The 25,727-nt window shown below is 41.8% G+C and overlaps 1 protein-coding gene across 1 annotated transcript; it reads right to left on the bottom strand.

The window, feature by feature from the left end:
- Positions 1-701: 701 nt before the first annotated feature.
- Positions 702-23,194, bottom strand: nr2f5 (nuclear receptor subfamily 2, group F, member 5). The gene is made up of 4 exons (XM_018700085.2): positions 21,941-23,194; positions 10,630-10,910; positions 8,119-8,365; positions 702-2,976 (listed from the first exon to the last, which is right to left on the bottom strand). Exons 1-4 carry the CDS (start codon positions 22,305-22,307, stop codon positions 2,657-2,659), a joined length of 1,215 nt encoding a protein of 404 aa, XP_018555601.1. The 5' UTR covers positions 22,308-23,194; the 3' UTR covers positions 702-2,656.
- Between the last annotated feature and the right edge of the window lie 2,533 nt (positions 23,195-25,727).

The following is a 25,727-nucleotide window of genomic DNA, read 5'->3' as shown; positions in this document are numbered from 1 at the left end:
AGATCAGCAGTTTCAGAAACACTCAAACTAGCCCATCTGGTATCAACAATCACACCACAGTCAAAATCACTGAGAACATATTGTTTGCTTGTTCTGATGTTTGACACGAACATTAACTGAAGCTCCTGACCTGTAGCTGCATGATGTTGGGATTGGCTGATTGGATAATTGCATGAGTGAGCAGGTGTACAGTTGTTCCTAATGAGGTGCTCGATGAATGTATCATTATCTAGGGGGGCTCACATTGTTCTTTGATGAGTAACAATGAGGATATTGTTTAAAGAAAAACTGGAAATGGAGATACAGAAAGGAAAAGACAAAACACTTTAAGAACCAGCAGCTCCTCCCACTTTACAAGTCTGAGACAGACACTATCAAATTGCATTCTGGGAAGTGTAGGATCTAGCGTTTTGGAGCCTGAAGAATTCTAAGGACAAAAAAGTGAGGACATTTGCTTCAGTTCTGACTGATCTTATTTAATTCTGTCTCTTAAGAATCCCTTAACTTCATACATTTGTTGTTGTTGTTTTTTGTTTACATTGGGTAAATATGAATTACTAAAACATAAATATTAAAAATATAAAAACAGCTTGTGCTCGATCATGGTTATGTGAACTGCAGCACAGTTAGTTACAGTGACATATTTACTGTATGTACGGCTTTAAATTCTAATTATATGACAGTAAAAGACAGCAGAAAACTTACTGTGAACAACAGAATTTTATTTCAGTTAATGGATAATCCATATTTTCAAACAAAAGTAGAGGGGATAAAAACAAACTCATAGAAACTTTCTGTGAATCCATTTATCAGCAGACAGCTTTCTAAGGTCCCAGACGACTTGACATTGATCGCACAGTGCCATGTTGGAAATGTGAGACAGGTTGTCAAAACAAACTTGCTTCCACCAACAGGAAGAAGAAGAAGAAAAAAAAAAAAACAACTTAAAATAGTCCTAAGCTAGGTCACAGTTATAAGTCCAACTGGGATAATATCATAACACAGACTGAGGTTTTCAGAGGTTAGTGATACATTTCTCTATGGTATCGGTACGATAAGCTCAAATGACATGAGTCGAGGAGGTTTCCCTACATGACAATATCAGGAAGTGGAAAAGAACTTGCATGAGGTCTAAAAAAAATGAAAGTGCTGATGATGTTAAAGCAGAAATGTCTGTTTTCACAAGTTTTTCTTGACATTTTTACATTGATGCAATAAAAATCTCAGTATTTTTGCATCACTTTTCTGTGACTTTATGTGCACATTATCCATTTTTACATCATATGAGTTCAGTTCCTCTTCTGACAGGACATAATACCTGTTATAACAGGTAACGAGCGATTATGGCACAGTCATAAGATAAATGCTCAGTGACAAAATCTTTGTTCTAAGGCAAGTACAGCTAGGTTTGTAAAATGCCCCCCGACCCCAAGTCCAAAAGGTCCAATAGTGACAATCATGACTAAAAAAAAAATGAGGATGAGTTGTGTCACTCCTGTGACAGCATCATGTAAGGAGTTAGAATTATAATGGGCTTTTCAAAAAGGTAGATTGATCAAATGACGTCAGGGTAGCAAGAATCTACCAGTGCTGTGATTTTATAGGAGTGAATAAGTGTAGTTTCTGACGACAAAGCAAGTGCCTAAGCTTTTATTTGTGTTTCTTTTTTACAAACTCCTCGTCTCCCCCTGAGCCCCCCAAAAAAGTATGTAGTCAATTTATAGACAAACCAAACATAAAATTTTCATCACCAACACTACCGCAAAAATAATCCAAACAATATGCATTTTTCAGCTTTGGCACAGGCTGCTGATAAGTATAGATTTTGCTGGGCTTGTCTTTTATTTTTACTTGTACTGATATTGGCATGACTGTCTGTCTGTCTGTCTGTCTACCCACCCTTTGAACCTGAGCTTTTCCCATTGAACCCTAATATGCTATAGATGCCTATGAATCAACGATATACTGTACATATGGACACAATCATGAGTTTTCTTTCCATATAAACAGTGCTAATACAAACACACACAATGAAACATGTCCTCTGCAAAAGTCCAAGACATTTTGGCATTTGTCTTTTTTTTAATGGCTTCTGGTTTTCTTTTCAAAAATTGGTAAATATACAAAGGGCCTTGTGCTCTTGGTTGTAGAGTCCCATTGGCAAAGCCCTTGCTCAGTATTCGCCGTACTGGGATGCCTGTTTACAGCCTCTGTAAATGTAGGCATAGCACCAACAATAGAGCAAATGTTTTGTCTTTTGCTGCCCCTGTTTGCATGGGGTGTGAGAATGACATCTGAAGTGAGTCCAACAGACCCGCTGGTGAACTGTGCAATAACCCGTTCTACCAACCTGTCCATCTCATGCCACATCTCAAATGTAGACTACACTGTCAGGTGAGGGACTGCAGTGGGCCACCAAGTTTCTGCAATGGCCACGGTGAATGATTGGCTGGCTTGTGTAACCTGGACGGTGACAGACTTCACCGTCAGTACAGATTTTTTTGAGTGGAATGGCGAGGAAGACGCTTCCTCCGGGAAAGCTGAGAAGTTAAACGCCGAGAATGAAGAGAAGTTAAGATGGATGGATGAGTATTCAGATAGATGATGATGCAGCCTGAATTTCTCCTGCAGCTTCTCCTTGGTCTGTCTCTCCACCTCATGGCCCGTTCTCGTTGTAGTGGAGGGAGATGGGTCGCTCGCGCTGCACGGCGGGCATGTAGGGCCAGTTGTAGCTGGAGCCCGAGAGCAGCATGTCACGAAGCAGTGTCTCGATGGGCGTCTTGCCTACCAGGCGCACGAAAAACAGCTGCTCAATGACCGGAGAGGAGACGATGCGCAGGGAGGGCAGGCGGAGGAGGAGGCGTCCAAAGCGGTTTGGCTGGCTGGGGTACTGGTTCCTTACGTACTCCTCCAGGGCGCACTGAGACTTCTCCTGGATGCTCTCCACGTGGGCAACATCTGACAGCCCCATAGCATCTAGAAGGGAGGAGGAGAGACAGATTTATAGTTTATCAATGCATCAAACAAAAAAGGAAAATATGAGCACCAACCAGTCTCACCATGAAAATGATGGAGACGCAAATAATGGGGAAGGAGACAGAATATTGTTGGGATCAGAGTGCGAAACATTTATGTCTTTCAAGAAGGTAACAACGTCAGATTAGTTGATCATCGTGCCTTAAACTCTATTGATCTGACCAAGAGATATGTCAGATTACTCAAACCAAAACCAATCTTAGCCTGTGGTCTTTCACAATCTTTACAACAATGGCATGAAAGTCAACAACCAAGGGTTACTGAGCACATAATGAATATTGTCAAACTTGGCAAGAGAAGGCGAAAAATTCTGGCATCTCAGTCTTAAAGCCCAGGCCTTTTGAAGCATCCTCAAGGCTGAATGAGTTGTCTTCCTGTCTGACATAATGCGTGGGACAAATGACAAAATGCCCTGCCTGACGCTGGTGCCCCTCAACTGTTGTATCAGGATGTTATACTTTATTTTAAATCTAATCAGGCTGGTTGAAGGAGATGAATGAGAAAGAATAAAATAAAAAGCTGACAGTTTTTTTTTTTCCCTTTACAAATTCCTCAAGTGAAAGAAACCTTGCTAAACCTTGAGGAAATCGAGGTTGTCACTGCAGAGATACGTATCTGCTACACCCCTGTGGTCTGTGTTCACAGCACACTACAGCGTTCCCTATCCCCTCAGCTGGAGGTCATGTTCTGCCTTCCACCTCCTCACACCTCCCCTCCTGCCGGCCCCCACCTTGGCAAGAGTCTTGCACAACCGAGAGAGTGTGTAACACTGCGCGCGATACTTTTCGCACCCTCTGTGTGTGCAGGGGAGCGCACAGGGGATTTAGCAAAGGAGGTCAGAGATGTGTGAACTCAAAACAAAGACACATTTTACTGTACTCTGCCACATACTGTACATTCAGTGGAACTGTTCTCAGACTTTGCCCCTTGAGTGAACCCTCATTTGGAAGACAGGTTTTCGATGAGGGCAATTTCTTCTCAAGCTCATTCTTTTAGTCTAAAAGCGCTGGCCCTTGGGTTTTAACCTGTCATCTTGCATCGGAGGTCCCCTTTGTCATCTCACACTTTGATCTGTCCCCTGTGTAAACCCTGCCCCGCTGGTTTCCAGACAACAAAAAAATTTAATTTAACTCATATTTTAATCGAGTGTGTCAACCCCTCCCCACCCCAGCAGACACTATTCTCATCCTTCTGGGTGAATAATTACTCCCACTTCGGCTGTATTTCCCTCCACTCGGGGGGCAGCTGGACTATTTTTTTGTCCAGCCGCCATTTTGGGTCCTGCGTGACAAGGCAGTCACTGCCCGGTTGGGATTAGCAAAGCTGTCTCTGCGACTGAAACTACTTCGCGTGCCGAAGCGACAGCTCTGTGGGCGCCCTTCCACGCCAAGCGCCGTGTTCTTTTGTCTGATCCTTGGGCACACACCAGGTCAGTGGGGGTGAGGGATCAGGGTGGCAGGCACTGAGATGCCCATTCTCTGATGTGGCTTGATGGGACTGGGCTTCACAGGGGGAGTGGAAGGAGGGGACTCAGAGGGAGGTGAGAGATGATTGGTGTTTGTCTGAGCTTGTTAGCTCATCCCACCAGGTCTGCAGGAGTCAGGTTTATTAACGGGTCTGTCTAGTTGTGTGCGTGTGTGCATGTCTGCCTCTGTTACATTCAAATTTCTGTTAATATTTGCACGTTTCACTAAGTGCATTGTCTTCTGGAGTCTCTTGGCAAGACATGCAGTTTTTTTTTTTTTTTTTTTTGCAACGAGCGTACATGTGGGTACATCTGCCCGCACACTGGGAAGTCACATGGGATGCTCAGGGCTACAGGGGTTATGTAGGTCATGGCCGAGGCTGTGGCGAATCCTCCATCTCACTGAAACCCACCATACATAATTCAACTCCCGTGGTGGGGGCAGGGGTCCCGGGGCTTGGACTGGGCTTGGGGCTGGGTTTGGGGAGCATAGAGAGGAGGGGTGGATGACTGGTTTCAATAATAGATGGGATCATGAAGGAGAGATGGCTGATGAAAGCAGGGAAGAGACGGAAGAGGTGGATCCACAGCCACCCACATGCATGGAGGAAAGACGCTAGGTATACACAGAGTGAATCTGACAAGCCATGCAAGGAAGAAAGGAGGGAAAATGCAACAAAAAACACGGACAAGAGACATCTCAGTGTTGGCTTCTTCACCATCCGTTTCCCCCCTTGGGTCACAAAGCATGATCTCTCAGTGAAATATCCCAGATGTGACAGTATTTTGGCTGGCACTGGAGCCCAGTGACTGTTGGGATAAACCTCAACAGGGTTTGTGTATAAGCAGTATCAAAACAATGCCTGTCTCATGGGTTTCCTGAAGATGTAAAACCATTATATTTTGATTTAATCTTGACAGTAGCTCAGTGGGAACGACATAATGCAACACAGTGAGGGTGTCAGGTTCAAGTGTCCTCTTTTTTTTTTTAACAACTTTGGATACAAACAGACAAATCTTTGCCAGCGTGAAAACATTTTTTTTGTCATTAGATCCTACAAACAATAAAATACTGTAACGGGACAGTGGATTAATTCATGTAAGAAATGAACATCATCATCAAAAAAATAAGATTTAAAGCTAAATGTCACAAGGAGGAAATTTTAACAGATCATGGCTGTTGCCTTCCTTTTTTTTATTAAGAGTAATACACATATGGATTTGGTCTAACTAGCATGTGTGTATCCATAATAATAATGTATCTGTCTCTATCTAAGCAGTATTTATGTAATATAAATGGAAAAGTAATTTCATGTCCATAAGTTTTCCTTGCCAAATTTTGGTGAACAATTAACTATATGGACAGATTCATTCAGGGCAAACAAAGGTAAGAACTTACAGTTTTAAAAAAGTGATTTAAGTGAGGCACAAGCAGCTACTCCCAGGGTCAATAGCGGCCTTTTACAGTATGAGAGAGCGATCAAATTACAGTCAAATTCATGGAGGGCAGAGACCATGACTGAGTAGCAGGAGGACTGAAGCAGCAGCATTTACATATGGAGCCAATGAGACAGTATCTGCTGCAGCTTTAGAGGTCACCTCTCGGTCAGGCTCAGTGGAGGTGAAGAGGTTGTGGGTTACGTACAGTTGAAGTAGGCTTCATGTGTCACTGAACTCAAACTGGATTTCAATGCAGCGGAGGGAAGAAATGTTTCTTGGAGTTTAAGGCATTAGGGTAGCCTCTTTTTCTGTGGTTAAATCATCAAGTAACGGTCAAGATTTACAGTCATGGATGGGGATTTGGTTTGGAGTGTCTTATAGTAGTCGGGCCTTTTCATAAGAAACAAAAGTGACTGCTTACAGAATGACTGGGCTTCTTATGTAGTTAACAATAATGCTGCTACCAAGCTAGCTTTTTGCATTATGCCTTATTTTGGGATTGAAGCCTTAATCGCATTGAACTACAAGACATTTAGTTGGGACATATTATTTTTTATTTGCGGTTTGTAAAGCATTTTGCTGGATATTCAAGCAGCTGGTATGAATGAAAGAGACAAGTAGTGAGACACTTGGTCAGATTATTATATTTGTTGTTTTAGGGAATTTTTTTTAAAAAACCTCTTTAAAAGAATTTTATAGACTCATCTCACATGAGAAAAACTCAACAACTTCTCATTTACTGTGTTTCCTGGATTAGTAAAGTGATTATTTTTTGTGTAAAGGAGATGATTATCGAGGGATACATTTTTAGAGTGCTTTTAATAACAGGATGCAACTTGTGCATTTAATCCCTTTTCACTTAACTTTGTGCTGTTGCAGCCTTTATGTTAATCTGACGGCATTCAGTTTAGACATGTGTCGCATAAAAATTATTTTATCAAAATGTTTCTAGGTCCAACCCAGTAAAAGTCACCGTGTATTCAGATAATAGACTGACATATACAAATACCATCACATTATAGTATATAAGTATATAATTCACTTTTAAGTTCTTAATGTCTAAACTAAAAGTATATTATTTTTTATATAATAAGGACACTAATGTTATAATAACAAACCAGCCAAATAACATTTATCTAAATGTATTATTTATTCTTGCATTCACTGGTTGCAGTCTTCTCTAATGAAATAGGAATGTATGTGCAGTAGTTTTCCTCTGAGATGTTTAAATTCAGTTTGACCCTCCTGTTGGCTGATTCTCTGATTCAGGTTAAGCTGTTTACATGGGCCTTGATACCCAGCGATTAAGTGTCCCTGTTGACATGAATAAACCAATTAACAGAATGTTCCTGTGCCAGCGGAAGTCACCTCACCCGCCTGCTAATTCCTCCCTTTCTGCCAGAGCAATAGTAAATTTACTCACAGGGGAAAGGTGACGTTCTGTTGACATCAGGATCTACCCATAATCCCTCTGTGAATCTGAGTTTGTGTAGAAAAGAAAAAGAAAAGTAAGAGGACTGACTCATCTCCTGTTTTCTTCTTTTGGCTGACCAGACCTCCTCATGGACCATTTATAAACTCTTGTATTTAATTTTTTAGATTAAAATTAGACTTTATTTTTCTACAACTGTTATGTTTTTTGTCCTACCTTTTCCCCCCTTCACATCAATTGCACCCTCAGCCGTCTGGCAGGATCTCTCTTTGAATTTCCTCTCCTGAGGTTTGTCCTATTTTTCCCTCAGTGCTCAGGTTTTTCCTGTTTTCTTTTTAGAGGGCTTGGGCTGGATCAGGAACTGTCGCCGATGAAGGACTGTAATGCTTCACTATGATATTGGGTTGTGATATGAAACTTGACTTGATACGACTTATCTAGCAAGTCCAGATGTGTAAATCTGTCAATCTGTATGATGTTTACATGAGTAAACATGAAAATGTGGCCATTGTTTCTAGACAGAGGAAATTCTTACACTTCAGTAGAGCCAAGATCTGATTACTTTGGCTTAGAAGGATTTAGCATTTTTGGGTCATGAATTTCTAATCATTTCTTAACTTTTGATTACCCCCTCCGGTGCCATCCACCACCCTTTATACCCTGCACCAACACACCACTGAAATGTCAGGCAGTTTCCCTGTGACTCTCCTTTGTTTATATGTACATGTCCTTCACTCAAACTCACCGGATGTGAAGAGCACGATGGACTTGAGGCAGGAATATTCAGCCGTGTCGACCTGCAGGGCCTTCAGCTTCTCCACCTGCTCCTGGAAGACGCGGATGTGGTCCATGAAGGCTACCACGCGCTCCGCCGACATGGGTGAGGCGTGCAGGCCGGCCGCTGCGAGCAGAGGAGCCACATGAAGTGGCATGGAGCACTGGGCTGCGTTGAGGACAAAGAGCTCGCTCCATGACATACGCAGCAGTGCCACCTACAAAACAGGCAGGACAGAGTCATTATGACAGGAAGGAATTATTGTCACTCCCTTTAATCACATGAGGTCAACAGATCTGGATTTGAGATTTTAAAATAAATTAGGAAACTAAAAAAGATAAAGAAATGCTTAAAATAGCTAAGGTGAGTTCACAGGGTTGAATCAATTTAACTTAAACTTCTCTAATAGGAGTTATGTTTGAAAATGTTGCAGGACGTTAAAGAAGCATCCAGCTTTGGCAAAGATTTGCACTCTTTAAGTTCCTTCTAGGCTGTAGATCTCATTTGCCCCAGGCATTAGCATGAGCCAAACTGTAATTAGATAGCAACACATACACATTAATTCTAGGTGTAACAAGGACACAAGCTGCACTGAACATCCAATAATCCAAACTACCTATGGACATGTGCAGAATTTGTTTGTATTAGCAAAAACTATATTCAGAACAGGAGCCTCATTCATGCACAGATACATCCCAACAAGTCATACATTTATTCACTGAAGGGAGAAGGAACCAGGGATCCAACCAGGGACATAGTAGAAAGCTCACAGAGAGCACTTAACTATCAAAAATTGATTGCAAACACAAACCAATGTGATAAAGCATTTATTTATGTCAGTTTCAGAAGTCATAAAAATTGCAAAAGGATGTGAGAACCTGTGTTATGGCAGGAAGAAGAGAAGTATGCTTTTAATATGTAATATGGAAACATAGTGATCTGACAAAGTAATATGCAGTAATCGGCTCATGGATAAAGAGTTAAACAACTGTGCTGCAATTAAACAGGACTGTGATCAGGTCAGTGCCAACTAATGTTATCTGTTTTTTGTACGATAAGTTAGAGAGTCAGCACTTTGGTACATTGAATGAGTTTTAGAAACAAAGAAAGAAGCTGCAAAGTCCAAAAATTTCAGATCACAGGTAAAAAAAAACGTTAAATTATTTAATGTTTTCGAGGAAGAAAAATCATGACTTTTATATGAGGAACAGCAGTCACAAGTTGAAACAAAAAATACACACAGGCTGTTGACATGTACTGCAGTTCAGCATGCGACCTAACATGACCCACTTTTGTACTACAAGTTCAAAGTATTCCTCTTTTATATTAGCATCTATATTATTTTGTCTACCCTGTATAATCAACCGTAGCTACACACTATAAAATATAGACCCAGTCAAGTTACAAGACACATGCTAGTGAGAAGTGTAAATTAAATCTTTTGATAGCAAAGACAGGAAAAGCTGGCTTTTAGAAATCATAGAACCAACGGTAGAATACTAAAGCTCTTACTGAGGGAGAGCGGACGGATATGTTCAACATGTTGACATGACATTAATGATATACAGCATTAATGATATGGTGCGACTATAGCGTGACATATTTGTGATGACTATGTCTGCCCAAGGTGCATGTGAATATTTATAGGTCAGGCGATTACTCTGTGCCAAGACTATACAGCTGGTATAAATCTACATGTGCAGGATCGATGTCATGTCTGACCGTACTGAATGTCACGACTGGCTGTTTCTGCCTTCAATGAATAATAACGGAACTGATCTCTTTTTATATGCTACCAGGTTTTTGCCATTTGCCAATTGGATTGCAGATTTCTTTTGGTTTTTATTTAATAGAAAAGAGGAATCTCACTACGTTTGTGGCCTCAAGTCTTTTTCACTGTTTTACAAAAGTACACATGGACTGAAAATGTTTACATGTTGATATTTAGTTGGTATTTAATAAAGGCACCAATTATATTCTATGTCGCAATGCATGCTTTATTAAAGGAACAGTTCAACATTCAGAAATATGCTTATTGGCTTTGTTGCAGAGATGGGTTAGATGGGAAGATTAAAACTACTCTCGTGTCTATATGGTAAGTATGAAGCTACAGTCAGTGACCAGTCAGTTTATCTTAGCATAAAGACCGAAAACAAGGAGAAACAGCTAGCCTGGCACTGTATCAAATAATGGCTGGGTACAGTATCTTCTTGGAGTCTCGTGACTATGAGGTGACTGTACCAGTCCCTCACATAACCCCTCATGTTTTTGTACAGATTAAACAAACAAGATATAACCTGTTAATCACTGAGCTTCAGACATGCTATGGATTTCATCATTCTGGACAGAGTCAAGCTGTCCCCACTCCCTTCCTAGTCTTAATGCTAAGCTAGGCTAAACAGCTGCTGGCTTTAGCTACATATACATGAGATTGGTCTCAATCGATTCATGTAACGCTCAGTAAGATTTTGTTTGACTCACCTGATCCATGAGCTGCAGGTCCGGGAAGAAGGGGATGTTCTTGGCCCACTCTACAGCACTGAACAGCAACCTGGCCGCCAGCTCACAGATGTTCTCGATGCCCATCAGGTTGTTTCCCTGCATGCACTGGGCCCCGTAGCGAGATGTGGGGTAGGGCTCGGCGCGCAGCAGCAGAGAAATGAAACCGGATAGGTAGGGTTGGCCATTGTATGGGTCGGTGCCATTAGTCAAGTACTGTCCTGGGCTGGTCTGGGAGTTCGATGTGCGCCCTCTTTGTACGGCTGAAAACAAGAGAGATGAAAACGAGAGACTTTTAATTCATGATAATGTGACTATGTTTCTGTCTTTTCTTTCTCTGCATATGTTTTCACTTCAGTTCAGCCAACATCTTTTAACAGACAGTAAATATCTATCATCAGGTTGTGATTTCACTTTTAAGGGGAGGGTTGCTTTAACAGTATGTGATACACCTAAACCTGGTTTACATTCAAATGGCCTCTGCAGAGCCTGCATGGAAAGTGAAGTGAAACCTAAAAGCTTGCAGGAGAAACAGAGGGGAGCGGAGACGACGACAGAAAAGAAAGAAGCAAATTGGGCATGTCAAATGTGTCGGGCGGGTGGGGTGTTGTGGGGCTGCAGAACGGGGTCGAAGGGGCTAAAAGTGTAGAAAAGGGAACATTTCTCTGACTCCTAAATATGTCAGCGCTCGTCTTTTCAGTGGAGCGGTGGAAAGTGGCCAGGCTGAGGCCATTCTGCACCGCTGTTGTGCATCAATGAGTAATGACAAGCAGCAGCTGGTAAAGATATAATACTTCTTCACACCTACATATGTTGTGCACCCGCATATGCATACGCACATACACACACCACACATGAATACATACGGTAACACCCCTCCCCCCTCTACTGGCAAATGGCTCAGCCTGAGGCAAAAAGAGCACGCAGAGGCCAAGCTCTCATATACACACACACACAGAGACACACACTCACAGAGACACACAGACACAAATACCCAACCCCCTGTGTGGAGCGATGATGATGCGGCGAGTGCTCAAAGGCCCATTTGGAAAACACCTGTTCAGTCATCCCCACTGTCTGACTAATAACTCCATCTACTGTTACACAGAGTGGGTGAGAAGGGGGAGAGAGAGAGGAGAGAGGGGCAATGAAAATGCAAAGGAGGGGGGGTGGGGGTGAATGAGCTAAAAGGGTGAAATGGTGAGATAAGGTGGAGAAGGAGAGAGTGAGAGGTGATAAGTTGAGAAAACGGGAATTGAGGGCAGGGAGAGGGGAGAGAGAGAAGAGTGGAAGGGGAGGAGGGAGGAGAAAAGGTGCAGAGTTCAATATGTTTGAATATAGTCTGAGATGAGGCTCCAGATAGAGAGCAGTGGTTTACATAAAGAGACAGGTGGAGGCAGGAGGTGGAGAGAGGGGTGAAAGAAGAGGGAGGAGGAGGGGTTTGGAAAATGCTTTTAACTCTGCATCACCTGTCACCTCACACAGAGCAGCTGTGTCAATTGAGCGCACCGTGGCACGTCTGAAAAACGAGAGGTCAAATCACTCAAGAGCATTATAAAAATACCTTTAATTCTAGCCTGTCTTGTGTGGAGAAAAAATACCTTTGCACAAAAGGTGTTGACCTCAAACTACTAGTTTTCATTGTGAACTTGTGTCAGCCCGTGTTCCCGGAAAAGAATGTGGTCTACTTTGGCAAACAGTGCACTCTTGCTGGGCCGAGCTACGAAGAGGTGTCACAAAGACAGCGTTGCGCAACAGGACATTCCTTGTCACTCGCACTCCAGCAGCTCTTGTCTTGCTTTTTGCGAAGGGCAGCTGTCAGATTAGCCACACGTGTCTGTCGTTGCAGGATTTTACTAAGAAAAGGAAAATGAGACACCGCTCTCAGCAGCTACGGTGAAAGTAGTCCAAGAGCAAAGCAGCGTCATTTCTACAAAGATTACATGGTCAAATATGTTCACTGCAGGCACTTTGAGGCATTTTGATGTTTGAAGTCAAACACTGTTCATGCAGTGCTGTTACTATCAGCCAGACAAGTTATTGCAGGTTTGTGAAAGACTCAACAAGTCCTCCAAATTAAACAACACTGGCCATTAGAACAACACTGTGATCGCATATTGTGATCTGATTCCCCTACCAACATGGATGTCAGGTGACTGTGCCCTCCAAAACCGCATAAATCACTGTTGACAAAATAAACATGTATTATGAAGTGACAACACTATGGTTAAAGTCTGGTTAAGTTTAGGCACAGAAACACTTTGGTTATGGCTGAAATGAATGCTTAGATAAAGTAGGAGGATCTGCATCATCGCTGTTATAAGGGTATGGACCGATAATGGTCATGGTTGAAATAAACTAATACTGGTTGTTGGTACAAAATGTGTTAACATTTTGTTGGGAGGAGAACCAGACTTTGCTACCTGACTTCCTCCTTTGCTCACAACAGGCAACAGTCACAATTCCTTCAGCCACTAACTGGCTTTGTTTCTTGAATTTAAACAGATGTTGTTTTGAGGCACTGGCTGAAATGACTCAGTCTGACGAATTCCTTGGGAGAACAGTCTCACAGTCTCGAAAGACTCTTCCCTGACTGTCCATATCTAAGTCTGAGCACTTCCATGACCTAAAACTGTCACCCTGTCCTGGCTTGTTAGTGTTTTTCATCAAAAAAAAAGGAAAAAAAATCTTTTACGGGGGAGAACAATCCGGTTTCCACCACTTTTGGTCTTCTCCGAACAAGCTGTAAAACACAATGTCCCTGACCTCCGTGAAGAATTTGTCAAATTCATCAAAAATTCAATGACGTTCCACAAATTCCATGACCTGACGGGACCCTGCTGCTTCTCATGTCGCTGATTTGTGAATTTGCTGCTATTAATCTGCTCTCATATTGATTAGTGGTTAATCCTGCAGATGGTGGTGAATCTACTTGATCCACTTGACTTTTCAAAAGCCTCATTGTGGGGGTCACTCATGGCTGAGAGGCAGAACACTTGAGTACGTCTGACTGAGACACATCGCTCTCTGTTTTTCCTCGCCTACAGCTGGCTGACGAAACAGAGGAACAGAGAGAAAGGAAAAGGAGAGAGGGGTGATTATGGAAAGGTCCAATGCGATAGAGAGACAAGTGTAGAGACAGAGAGATGTAGTATCTTGACATAAAGGAGGGCAGCAAGAGAGAGCACAAGAGACAGAAATGACATTAGAGAAACAGATGCCTGAGGATAAGAAAAAAAGGAAACCAGGGTCAGAGACAGAGAGATAGAGGATGAGAGGGGGATGGGAGAAAAGAGTCAGATTTGGGTGTCTGCCATAATCTGTTTCCTGCTTTTTAATTGGTGCACTGTGGCTTACAGCTTAATGTAATTGACTGAGCACGCCATCAGACAATAAGAGGAAAGACAACTTTAAAATGTACATGGTTAATTTTCTCTTGAGAAACAAAATTATTCTGATTCCAAATTGAGGGCAGAAAAAGCACTAAAAAAAGACCTACAAATCCCTAAAACCCAAAACAAAACAGCATCCCGCGTAGGTAGGGCATGAAATGAGGGCACGAGAATGCGGGAGAGGAGGAAAGTGCATGCAAACAGAGGTACCATGGGACATTTCAGCTGCGACTTTCAAAATGCCACTTCAGCAAATGGCAGCTGGCAGAGTGCACGGTTCGCTGCCTAGCTGCCCTGGATTAGCCTCTGGGTCAGACTGTTAGTGGAATTACAGCAGCTAAATACAATTAAGGCCTATCAACATTTGGACTAAAAGGTCACGGTGCTGGGGCAACACAGACGCATTATAGATTTGGCTCAGTCTAATAGTTGCATTTAATAAGTAGCTTTTCCATTTCTAAAGCTTCCATTGGAGAGCAAAAATAAACACGTTACCCTGTGTGAACCTGTGCCCATGTCTCCACATTACACACAACTGTGTGTGTGTGTGTGTGTGTGTGTAAGAGAGAGAGAGAGAGAGAGAGAGAGAGAGAGAGAGAGAGAGAGAGAGGTTTACAGCATTAGAAAACTAAATAATAAAAATATCAAACAGTTGTAAAGCTAAAAAAAAAAAAAATATTTTTACCCACTGGTAAAAGAGAGATCGTTTTCTAAGCCTATATGTGTGTGTTGATGCATATTCTGTAGCTGTACGTGGCTGTGATCCAGTTCAGAGGTCAGTGTGTGATGTGACACCAAGGTAATACCCCCGTGGCTCTCACAGTTTTATTTTGGCCCTGAACTTTGACCTGCAGGTCACTGCTCTGCAGCAGGGCAAAGAGTCAGATAATGGCAGAGAGGAGCTAATGTGTAAACCAGGAGAGAGTTAGAGATAAAGATAAAAAAAGATGGACAAACATAGAGATGTTACTGAGCAAAAAAAAAAAAAAAAAAAAAAAACTCCTGTTACTGTGGCAGCAAGCAGATCTGTGACGCTCTTTTTTTTTGGAGTCATTGTGACTGGCGAGCACTGCTATAGTGGGCTCTTTATATCATATTCTACAAAAACGGATATTTTTCATTTCATATTAAGATTGCTTTATGCAATAACATAGATAATGCCATGACAGCTAAAGATGAGCCTCGAGTCTTATGATTTTAGCATTAATTAGTTAGCTCATGGTTTTGTACTTCTGTCTTTGAAAAAGATAGGAGATGCAAATATACTGTGGTTTCAAACAGCCTGGTTGAGTCCATGGTCCACAGTGATCATCCTGTTACATGCTGTTGTGCAAGAGCAGATTCTCATGATAAACCAAGTTCTTTCTTTGTTTATTCTGTAGAGACATTTTGTGCTTCTATAAAAACCCACTAGTCACCACCTGCACAGCATCAAAAGACAAAGTTAGAGACTAACTGGTGAACACAAGGGAGCATTTAGCAGCTAAAAGCTAAAAGACAGCGAACACTGGACTTAACAGTTGTAAGAAACACGACTCGAAATATTGTGTTGTATCTGCTGGATGTGGAAAAGGGTAACTGTTTGCGAACATGTTTGTAACATCAACTTTATTAGGCGATAATACGTCAGTGCTGTTTACAGCTTGTTTCTGCTGCCCCCAAGTGACCAAAAAATCAGCTATTAAAGGTTCAAAGATTACAAAGTGGTCATATTAGTTGCTAATATATGAAGCAAGTGAATGCAGGCGTGCATATTTTTGAATAGAAAACACTGAAAGCGCAGCATTAAATGCATGAATGGTACAAAGGGTGCTTTGATTTGATCATTTTAAAGAAATCTTAGGACTGCTGCAAACTGTATTATGACTGTAACTGCACTGAAGGGAAACACATAATTAAAAACAAAACAAACAAAAAAATGTATTGAGTAAGAGAGCAGGGGTATGCAGTACATGTGAGGGACACAACAGAGCGAGAAAGCAGAAAAACCGGAGGCAGTGAAGGAGCAGGAGGGAAACAGTGACACAGACAGAGAGAGACAGAGACATGGAGAGCAGAGGAGCTTCGCGTGAGGAAGTTTGGTTGCCTCTGCTGTGTGGTTGCAGTTGCCTCAGTCTGTCTCTCTCTCAGACGTTGATGAGACAGTTCCTGAATTAATTAGTAAACCAAATTCACCCCGCACTCAGTGACTCTGATTCACGCTATCCTTATTTACACTTACACACCACCTCTTCTTCTACTCTATTTACCACACAGTAGGCCACAGCAGGAATAAGTTCATGTCTTTTTTGTGATTATAGCCTTTGGAGAAGACGTTTATGCATCAAGCTGTTTCTTAAACAGCTCTTTACTCCCTGGATTTATTTCTATTTCTTCAGCTAGCTCAGCTTATTATCATCTTACAATAAAAACACACACTGTGACTTAAATGGTTTGAGTTACAATACCAAAATTTTTTATTGTACAACGGTCAATATAGTTAAAGGACAGGTGGTTTAATTGTTTTGAGATTATGAGACATTTTTTACTTCTACTGCCAAGCCAATATGCAAGGAGATTTTTTGTGCTTTAAACCATTATGAAAATGATAAAATCAGCTATAATTTGCTTTTCTGGACAAATCACCTAAAAGAGAGCTGCTACAAAACTGCCTTTATGACAGTCATTAGTCTGTGTTGTAGTTAATTTTTTTCTCCCTGACTATTTTTTAAAAGGGGGTAGCATTATATAACATTACTTAAACATAGTCTCTATTCAGTTGGGATTGAGTTTAAATTGGAAAATGGGGGAACTCGGGTGAATTTTACAACAATATACCTGTGGTCAGAGAACAGCCTCTATCATATCAGAGGAGAAAGACATGACTATCCAATATCCAGTTTTTAATTTAAAAAAGTCAACATAAAGCTGTTGATTTGTAGGAAAAGTTTTTTGCAACTATTTTTAGTGCATTGTGGCTTCATCTGTGCCTCTTTCTTCTAAGTACTGCTACTACACTCCCACCCAGTGAGCATGGATAAGATCATTAGCTAAATGCCTAAAATATAGATGTGCACAGATTCCCCGCAGTGCTGCATAAGAGAACAAGTGTGTGGCAGAGTGAGGGAGAAGCCTAGTTGGGGGTTAAATGTTTCCTGACAGTGACTGACAAATTCTGTGCCTCTTCGTCAACTGTGTGTTAGTGCAAGTGACCCGAGCAAAAGACAAAAACAGGTTGAGCTACTTAAGTCACAAGCTAAACAGTCCAGAGTCAGTCAGTATGTATGTTAGAGTGACTGACTGAATGCATGTGAGGAGGTCACATTACGTTTACTTCCGTCACATTAGCGATGCTGTGGGTTGTGCAGGAAAAAAAAAAAAACAACATAAAAGCACCTCTATAGTGAGGAGGTCATTGTGTGTTAAACTCAAACACGAGGCCCCTTCACCTTGATGTGTCCAAAAGCATTAAAACCAGCATCATTCATCTATTCACCCGCATGCCTTTCTGTAATATTAAAGTCAGCCTTGAAGATAACGTCATAGGCTCCACTGTATCACTTTAATGGAGGCTGGGCAGTACTGAACGATATGTCAATGGGAGCCATTTTCCTCTGAGAGGCCTGTGGTAATGACTTAGCCTGTGAGTGTGGTGATGGGGTTTAAGTATTTGAGTTGTCAATAGCTAAATTACTGGGATGAGTAAAGGTTTTCAAAGCCAAAGGAGGCCAGACTGCAGTGTTTTGGTGTTAAATCGCCCGCTGTTACAAGCCCACTGCGGAGTATGGATTAGTCAATACACACTGTCTGTTAGACTTTAGTGCTCCAGTGGGGTATTTACTCACTGGAGAGGCCCTGGATAGTTCACACATTTGGACTTTGACTTGAGCCTGTCTGTTATTAATGTTTTAGTTTTGGTTGACCTATATTTTCCGCTGCTGTTGGTATTTTGTCAGAGTGCAATATGGGTCAGAGGAGGCAGCAGCCTTCCCACTGTGTGTGTGTGTGTGTACGTGTGTGTGTACGTGTGTGTGTCTGTGTGTTGAGTGTGGGTATTACAGATTCCTGTGCTACAAATGGATGTTGAGACTATTTACTACCACTACACTCTGCTAACTCCATGTGTCTGCATGTGTGTGTTGTGTGCAAACAGCCGCCCAGGTAGCTGATACACACAAATTCAAGATACACACTACAGACAAGATGACACTATCATTGTGTATGCATGCATTAACCGGGACAGTAAAGCTTCCACACGTGGATTTCTGTCCCTGCTGAAGTCAGAAGCTCATCCTTGCGCAGTGTTTCAAAATTAAAACATTCACTCCAGTTCAAAGGAACTGTCAGGCTGATTCTCTTTGCCTCTCTGCTTCCTATTCAGCCTGGAAACTGCACTGACAAGCGGAGGCTCTGTTTAGCTGCATGGTGAGACAATGACAATAACGCTGCCAAGGTTTGAGGGGTTTGATTCCCACTGAGGCCAGCACAGAAATGTTTTCTGTCATGGTGCTGGAAGGTGCTTCGGATAAAAGTCTCCGACAAATGATATTGTGTTCTACACAGCAGTCTACAGAAAGAGGTCAAACGTCCCCTTTGGAAGGAAAAAAAACCTCACTCACTTGAAAGCGAAGGACTTCTAAATCTGGCACGGTCCACTCATTAAACTTTTAGCATGCCCTCTCAGCAACTAAATATTAATTTAGACTAAACAGAAAAGTCTCACAGTAATATTAGTGATATTAAACTCTGCTAAACTATTAAAGCTCTGATATTAAAAACTGGATCTTTACAGAACCTAACAGGTTTGTACTTTATTTAAAAACAAAACCAGTCAACACTTGCAGTAATTACAAAAAACACAAGTTCATCAGCAGCTTTCTCTCGGTCTTAACTTTGTCAAGATGTGAAGAACATTATGACCTATATGCTGTGATGGAGTACATTTCAAAGTAAGTAAAAAGGCTGCTAAATAATTAACAGCTGCCAAACTCTTTTAGCTCAACAAACTGTGTTTTCACACGTGAATCATCCAGATCTGCTGCTTCACGTCGACAATTTCTCCTCTGCAACGTTTGAATATTGTTGAAAATAGAAAACATAAATATCAAATTCAAATTTCACCTGGATCATAACTGAGAGCAAACGTCGTATCCCCTTGACAACCTTAGGTGAACCTGCTGAATAATATAAAGGAAACATGACTTATGTATGACCTCTGGGGAGGGAGATAACAGTCCTGACATTTTTCAGTTGGCACCCTCAATCTTTGATTCAAGGATACAGCAGTGTTTAATTTACTGTAGGTGTTACAATAAAATAATTATGCCAGGATTTGCTTCAAATATTTATGAATGTTTACACAAATATTTCTTTGGGAGTCTTGATTAAATGACTGAAAACAAATGGACGCCTGTGATTTATTTAATTTTTGGTGCAAATGCATATAAATTATAATTAATTATGATAACTGTCTCTTATTTAACACAATTTTACTATTTATGACAAGTTTTAATTCTTCTTTTCTTCAAATTATCTTAAGAGTTTCTATACAAATTGGTGGACAGTGCGTGCATTAACAAAAATTGTCCAAAGTTGAGAAATGATCGCTCGTAAACAGAAGTCAGACGACAAAGAGGATTTAAGGGCACCGTTTAATCCGACTGACCTCAAATGCACCAACAGATGAGCTCAGTTGACCTGTTTCACATCGGAGCGTTTTGCGCACAACTATAAACCAACACTGCAAAAAAAAAAAAAAAAAAAAAAAAAAGCTTCTATCAGGAGCTCAGCAGACGATGAGTTTTTAAATCTTAGTATTTCTTACAGGATTTTCAGATAATTTACGTTCCTAATTTTCCCCCCTGAGGCAGCTGAGATCATCTGGTCTGATTTCAACGTGATGCACACTTTTAAATCATGGAATTGGATGAAACTGGTTGTAAATAAATCATTTACGCCCACTGGTAAGTTTTTTTAAATTATTTTCAGAAATTAAAGAGACTGTGTGTCAAGATGAATGTTTTTGCAGCGTGTGCTAATGCACCAAATGATTACCTCATCTAAAGACTAAGTAAGATCACACTGCAAAAAAAGTCTAAGGATTTAGCAGCGTGAAATAAATCACTTATTTTCAGTGCAAACTAACTTTGTAGACGTTTCACTGAGTGTTCATGTATCCAAATAAGACGAAATGAGTTGATCTGCATGGAAACTATAGTTCTTCCACATCTTTTCACCTCCCTGAACCCTCATTCTTTTTTACATTGTAAGTCTCCAGACAGAATCAGATACTTTTTTGCAGTAAACACCTTGCGGCGCGTCAGGCGATTTCCTCGGGTTCATTCAGTGGGAAAGGAGCATGACCGAGTCGGTGTGGCTTGCGGGTATTTTACATGAGGTTAGAATGTGTGTACAGTGCACACACACGCGCGCAGTCAGAGAGGCATAGCAGTGCACTAAGCGGGAACCCTTGAGGGATCATCTCATCTCAGGCTCTAAGGAGGACGGTTATTTCCACCGTCTCTGTATTTACATTTTGGCTCAGACAGAGAACAAAGAGCGACGGGGTCGCCCTGTCCTTCAAAATTCTGAATCCTGCCGAAGAGCCCTTGAGCATCACAGCTCACGGGGGTGCTGCTGCTGACCCTATTCTGTTTCTCTGAGAGGAGAAAAAAAGAGGCGAGGTGTGACATCTTCATTAAAGACGCAGACTTTTGAGGACAAGTGAGGTCACAGTGGGTGAAACGCACTTTTTGTGCACTCACGAGACAATTAAAACTTTGTCTGTGATTCACCTATTCTCGCGAGGTGTGTGAGCATAGTATGCAGATATACTAGTGCTGACATTTTCATTCATTTCCCAACAAGATGATACAGAAAACCAAATGTAACACTTCCTCGTGATCATAAAAAACTGTCACGTCTAAATTTAGGAGGTTCTCTAATTTATGTCTTGATCGCTTGATCACACATAAAAATGAGTCCATCACGTCTGCTGCCAAACGCTTTGGCTCAGTTCGGTTCACATCTTAAAATATGCAACATCGCATCTCTCATGAATGGGGTGTCGATGCTGAATGATAATTAATAAGGGACGCGCTCTTCTTCACCAGCACGTTGTCACAGTTCCTCTTTGGCACTAACTGACCCGTTGTTAATTCAACACAATACAACAAATGTAGCGGCATCCTCTTATAGCGGCTCTGGGTGTCGGTGAGCAAACAGCATAATTAAAACAGGGGGACAAAGGAGGGATTTCACACAGAACCACAGCGCACCGGGGTGAATGGTTTTAACATTTGGTAAATGAATGTGAAATAAGCATTGTGGGGCCGCAGGTGGTAACTGATTATTTACCCATAACAACAGAGGCCGTGGTAGAAACTGTATAGAAGCGAACATCTTTTAGATCAACAGGCACAACACGACATGACGCATAGGCATATTTTACGCACAAAATCTCTCACTGGCAGTTTTTCTGTTTAACGTGTGAGTTTGCAAATTAAAAAAAGACAAACTAAGTGTCACGTTTGGTCTTAAACTGTATTCGTTTCTTACAGCAAGCGAAAATCTTTCAATGTGCTTTCCAATCCAAATCTGTATGTGTCCAGAATTCTCTTACATTTTACTCGCTACGAAGGGAAGAATCCGCCGTATTACACTTTGTAGCAATTATATTGTTTTAACTGCGGTGGAAACAAGAGCCTCAGCCCATGTGAAGAGTTAGTCTCTTGTTTTAAAACAGTAAAGATCTTTTACGGCTGACTTCCAGACTTAACGGCCTGTTAAGATTGCTATTTTACAGAGAACAACATTACGCACAACTTTACGCATAGAAATACGTTTTGTAAACAAATTCCTCTCGCGCCATAGTCTCACACTGACATCCATCACACACCCACAGGGCACAGCACTGGCCTTACCTTCTCTCCTCATGCCGACTTTGAGGCACTTCTTCAGCCGGCAGTACTGACACTGGTTCCGGTGGTGCTGGTCGATGGGACAGTCTCGATTCCCCCGGCAGGTGTAGGTGAGGTTCCGCCTCACCGAACGCTTAAAGAAGCTTTTGCATCCCTCGCAGGTGAACTGACCGTAATGCTTCCCACTGGACTTGTCCCCGCACACCATGCAGTCCACGTTGGGGATCTTGTCCCCGGAAAGTGCGTCGTTCCCCGGGGTGGAACCGTTGGGAGTGCCCGGTGCCCCGCCGGGCTCCTGGCCGCAAATCTGGAGCTGAGACCCCGGATCTGCAGAAATGTTCTCTGGCCACTGGTTTACTACCATTGCCATGCTATCCCCAAACACTTTGGTCTTTGTTAAAATCACAGAAGGAGAGTCAGACTGAGTGATACAGATCCGTCCTGACGTCTTGGGAGGAAAAAAAACGAGGAAGGACGAACAAGGCGCTTCCCACTTCCTCCAGAGGTCAATCTGAGTTTATCTGAGCTTATTTATTGAAATCTTTTCTCTATATTAGTCCTGTCTGTAAACATCTATCAAAGTTTACAGCTACAGCGAGGTATCAACATGATCGATGCATACGAGCGTAGCCTACAACTCCCGGTGCTCCTCGCTGCGCAGCAATCCATAAACACGTTGCTCTTCAGAGGGTAACCTCTTAGAAAAGTCAGTCCAATAAGTCAGCGTGTAGGTGGTAACAACACACTGTTATCTGAATTACTGCTTGTTTCTCTGGTAAACAACAGTGAATATGACGGAATAACAATATTTCGCCTCTCGGTCGGTCGCTCCGGTCTAACCCCCACTCAATACTGCGCCTGGATTCACTCAAGATAAATTCTGCCTCTTCACTGACAAGTTCGGTTTAATACTGACCACATTTCATGTCATTCGGTGAAGGTTTTCTTTAGTCCCAGTGTGCTCTAGGAAACGGCGTAAAGCGCAAGTCCCGAGGAGGTGTAGACAATCCCGGTTCCTCTTGTTCTTGCGCGCCGCGGTGAGGCTTTGGCGTTCAGCGTGCGCCCAAATATGTATTCACCCAACGCGCCGCCGAAATATCCTCAGCGCTGCTGCTCTGGATGATCGTCCGTGAAGGAAAGCCGAAACAGAAACGGTTTTAAGCTCAGAACAATCGTTGCAGCTACGAGTGTGTATGCTTCAACCCCTTCGACTGCCTGTCCCGTCTCTGAGAGTCAAAGCTACAATTTGGGGAAAGTGTCACTAACAGGCTGCCTCATACGGCTGCCCCCCTTCGGCGGTGCTCCGTATAAGGGCATAACTGCCAAATAAGGTCACATCCCCTCCCTTCAACGGGAGAGGTGAGGGATGAAGGCCCGGCCCTGATTGGCCCCAAAAGTCTGGTAAAAAGTAAGGAGCTTTCTGATTGGACGGTGGTCGATTAGGATGAGTTTGACTGACGTGAGCGGTTGGTGTGATACAAGTACTTTAAAGTGGTCCACATCAGTGTCCAACTGAAAATAAAAACTTCTCCATGTTGTGCGCCCAGGGCATAATAAACCCGTGGTTAATATATAGTCAGAAAAATAAACTTAAATGAGCTCTGAAATGTTTTGAACCTGTACTTTATCTTCTGTAGCGGAATGTGAACCAGTTTTATCATTTAAAAAAAGGATAATGTCAATATTTATGATGAGGAGGGAAGGGATTTCAAATCTCCCTCCACCTAAAACCACGTTTTACTTCGTGTTGCTTCATTCACATGTTTGACCTTCACATGTGCAGAATGAAAGGCTGGTTTTCACAGTCATCTGCTGAAGGAGGAACGCTTCTCTGTGCTAACCATAAATCTTTTTTAGTTTAACACTTGCACATGTGAACAAGATTTTGTGACATAACAACTAATTTGGAAGCCAATAATGGTCCAGTACTTTGACACATCTATAGTTCACATAAACTGCTAAAAAAAAATAGATGCTTGAACTTTTTTCTGTGGAGAAAAGCATATTTACTATTCTATAAGTTACAATTCAAAGTGGAGTATTCCTGTATGTCATATAAGATGCCTGGAGGGGGGAGAAACTACGTCTGTATTTGCCTAAAGAGTCTGATTCCAGTGGATTTTTGGGCCTAGTTAAAATAAAAATTGATGTGTTTTTCTGAAAATATAATTTCTTGTTTATAGTTTTAACCTCTGATGAATGACTAGAGGTCATAGTTTACCAGCCGTTTTATCTACCATGCACTGCCTTGTAATCAATCTTGGGTCAGCTGTCCAGTGTGCATGTAATGATGTTTTCTCATAGACTGGGATCAACAAAATCCTATTTTACCCCATCAATGATCCGGCTTAAACTGTGACAAAAAATAAAGCTCACCAACAAATCTTGCACATTAAGGATTAAATATTCTAAATATTCCAGAGAGATGTTATGATATTATGTGGTGAAACAAACCCCACAGCTCCACAAAGTCAACAACAACAACAACAAAAGGTGCCAAACTCCTCACCGCGTCATATAAACTCCCTAAATCGTTTCCCAGTCGGGAAAGTGTTGATTTTGTCGGTTTGTTGTGTTACACAGTCTCTGCCAGCGCACAAAAGGCCATTGCGGTAATTAACAGTGACAGTGTTGTTCTCTAATGGGGTTTTTCACGCCGAGAGCAGCGGGAACCTGATTATTTTCCCAGATACGGTCTTGATTTGTCATGTGAAGGTAATTCCAAAAACACCGCTGCCAGGGGGTCGAGTGTCCCCCACACCCCCCACCCCCGTGCTGCATAGGACCGAGGTTTGAGGAGGGATAATGTGTTTAGACACGCTCTCACACTTCCCCTCTCAATGACATGGACAATGTATGAATAAAACGGACTCCCAGGTTTTCAAACAAAAGTTATCTATCTATCTATCTATCTATCTATCTATCTATCTATCTATCTATCTATCTATCTATCTATCTATCTAATCTTATCTAATCTAATCAATTTGGACACTTTCTTGTCACTTTATTAAGCCATTTTCTCTCTTAATCCCAAGTTAAATCTTCACAGTAGGCTAAATAATAAATATATTTTAAATAAGAAAGCGTAATGGCAGCAATATTATCAATAATAATAATAATAATAAAACAAGCAGAGAAATAGGGAAACAAGTTTTTGAAAAGTCAAAAAAGGAGAGGATCTGAAAATATCTAATCAATAATTATATTTAGTCAATATCTAAGTGACCTGAAAGCAACAAGAGCAGCCTAAAACAAAACAACAGGAATTTACAGGCTACTTACATAATCCTTTCTCCGCTATGGACAAAAAAGGGGGAACAGTAATTCCCTAACTCTGCTTCTCCCAAAAGGAAAAGAAAGCGCTAAAAAAGACAAAACCTCTCTGAGGAGTCCTGAGCGCAGCGCCGGAGGCCATAAAGTTGGCCCTGCGCTCGGCTTAATTGCTGTCACATGTAACCTTACCTGTCTGCCAATTAGCCCTGTGACTCGCTATTAGGAGATTCCACGAGCTGTAGGGCCAGTGACCAAGGGCACCTCAGGGTTCGGGGGCCTAATAATTAGAGTGTAATTCTATACAGCCGAGGCTTATGATGAATCTGACCAGGATTTCACCGAGAAAGGGGTTAATTAAATGAGGATCAACCTGAGGTTTAGTAGCGTATGTGATGTCCAGCCATTAATCCCCCGATAAAGACTCTGAAATGTACTGTATATGGTCACTCCTTATTTTAGGACATAACGGGTTTTTTTCTTTTACAACAGAAAGTAAAGAAAAAGTCAAACGCATGAC

Source organism: Lates calcarifer, linkage group LG15, assembly GCF_001640805.2.
Source record: "Lates calcarifer isolate ASB-BC8 linkage group LG15, TLL_Latcal_v3, whole genome shotgun sequence".
Taxonomy (NCBI): domain Eukaryota; kingdom Metazoa; phylum Chordata; class Actinopteri; family Centropomidae; genus Lates; species Lates calcarifer.
This window is presented reverse-complemented; position numbering and strand designations above follow the sequence as displayed.

What these genes read in the sequence shown, in the direction of transcription:
- nr2f5 (XM_018700085.2), bottom strand. Translation starts at nt 22,307, where the DNA reads ATGGCAATGGTAGTAAACCAGTGGCCAGAGAACATTTCTGCAGATCCG. An exon ending in ACCTGCAGCTCATGGATCAG is followed by an intron (nt 8,366 to 10,629) that starts GTGAGTCAAACA and finishes CCTGTTTTGTAG; the next exon opens with GTGGCACTGCTGCGTATGTC. An exon ending in CATCGTGCTCTTCACATCCG is followed by an intron (nt 2,977 to 8,118) that starts GTGAGTTTGAGT and finishes CCTCCCTTCTAG; the next exon opens with ATGCTATGGGGCTGTCAGAT.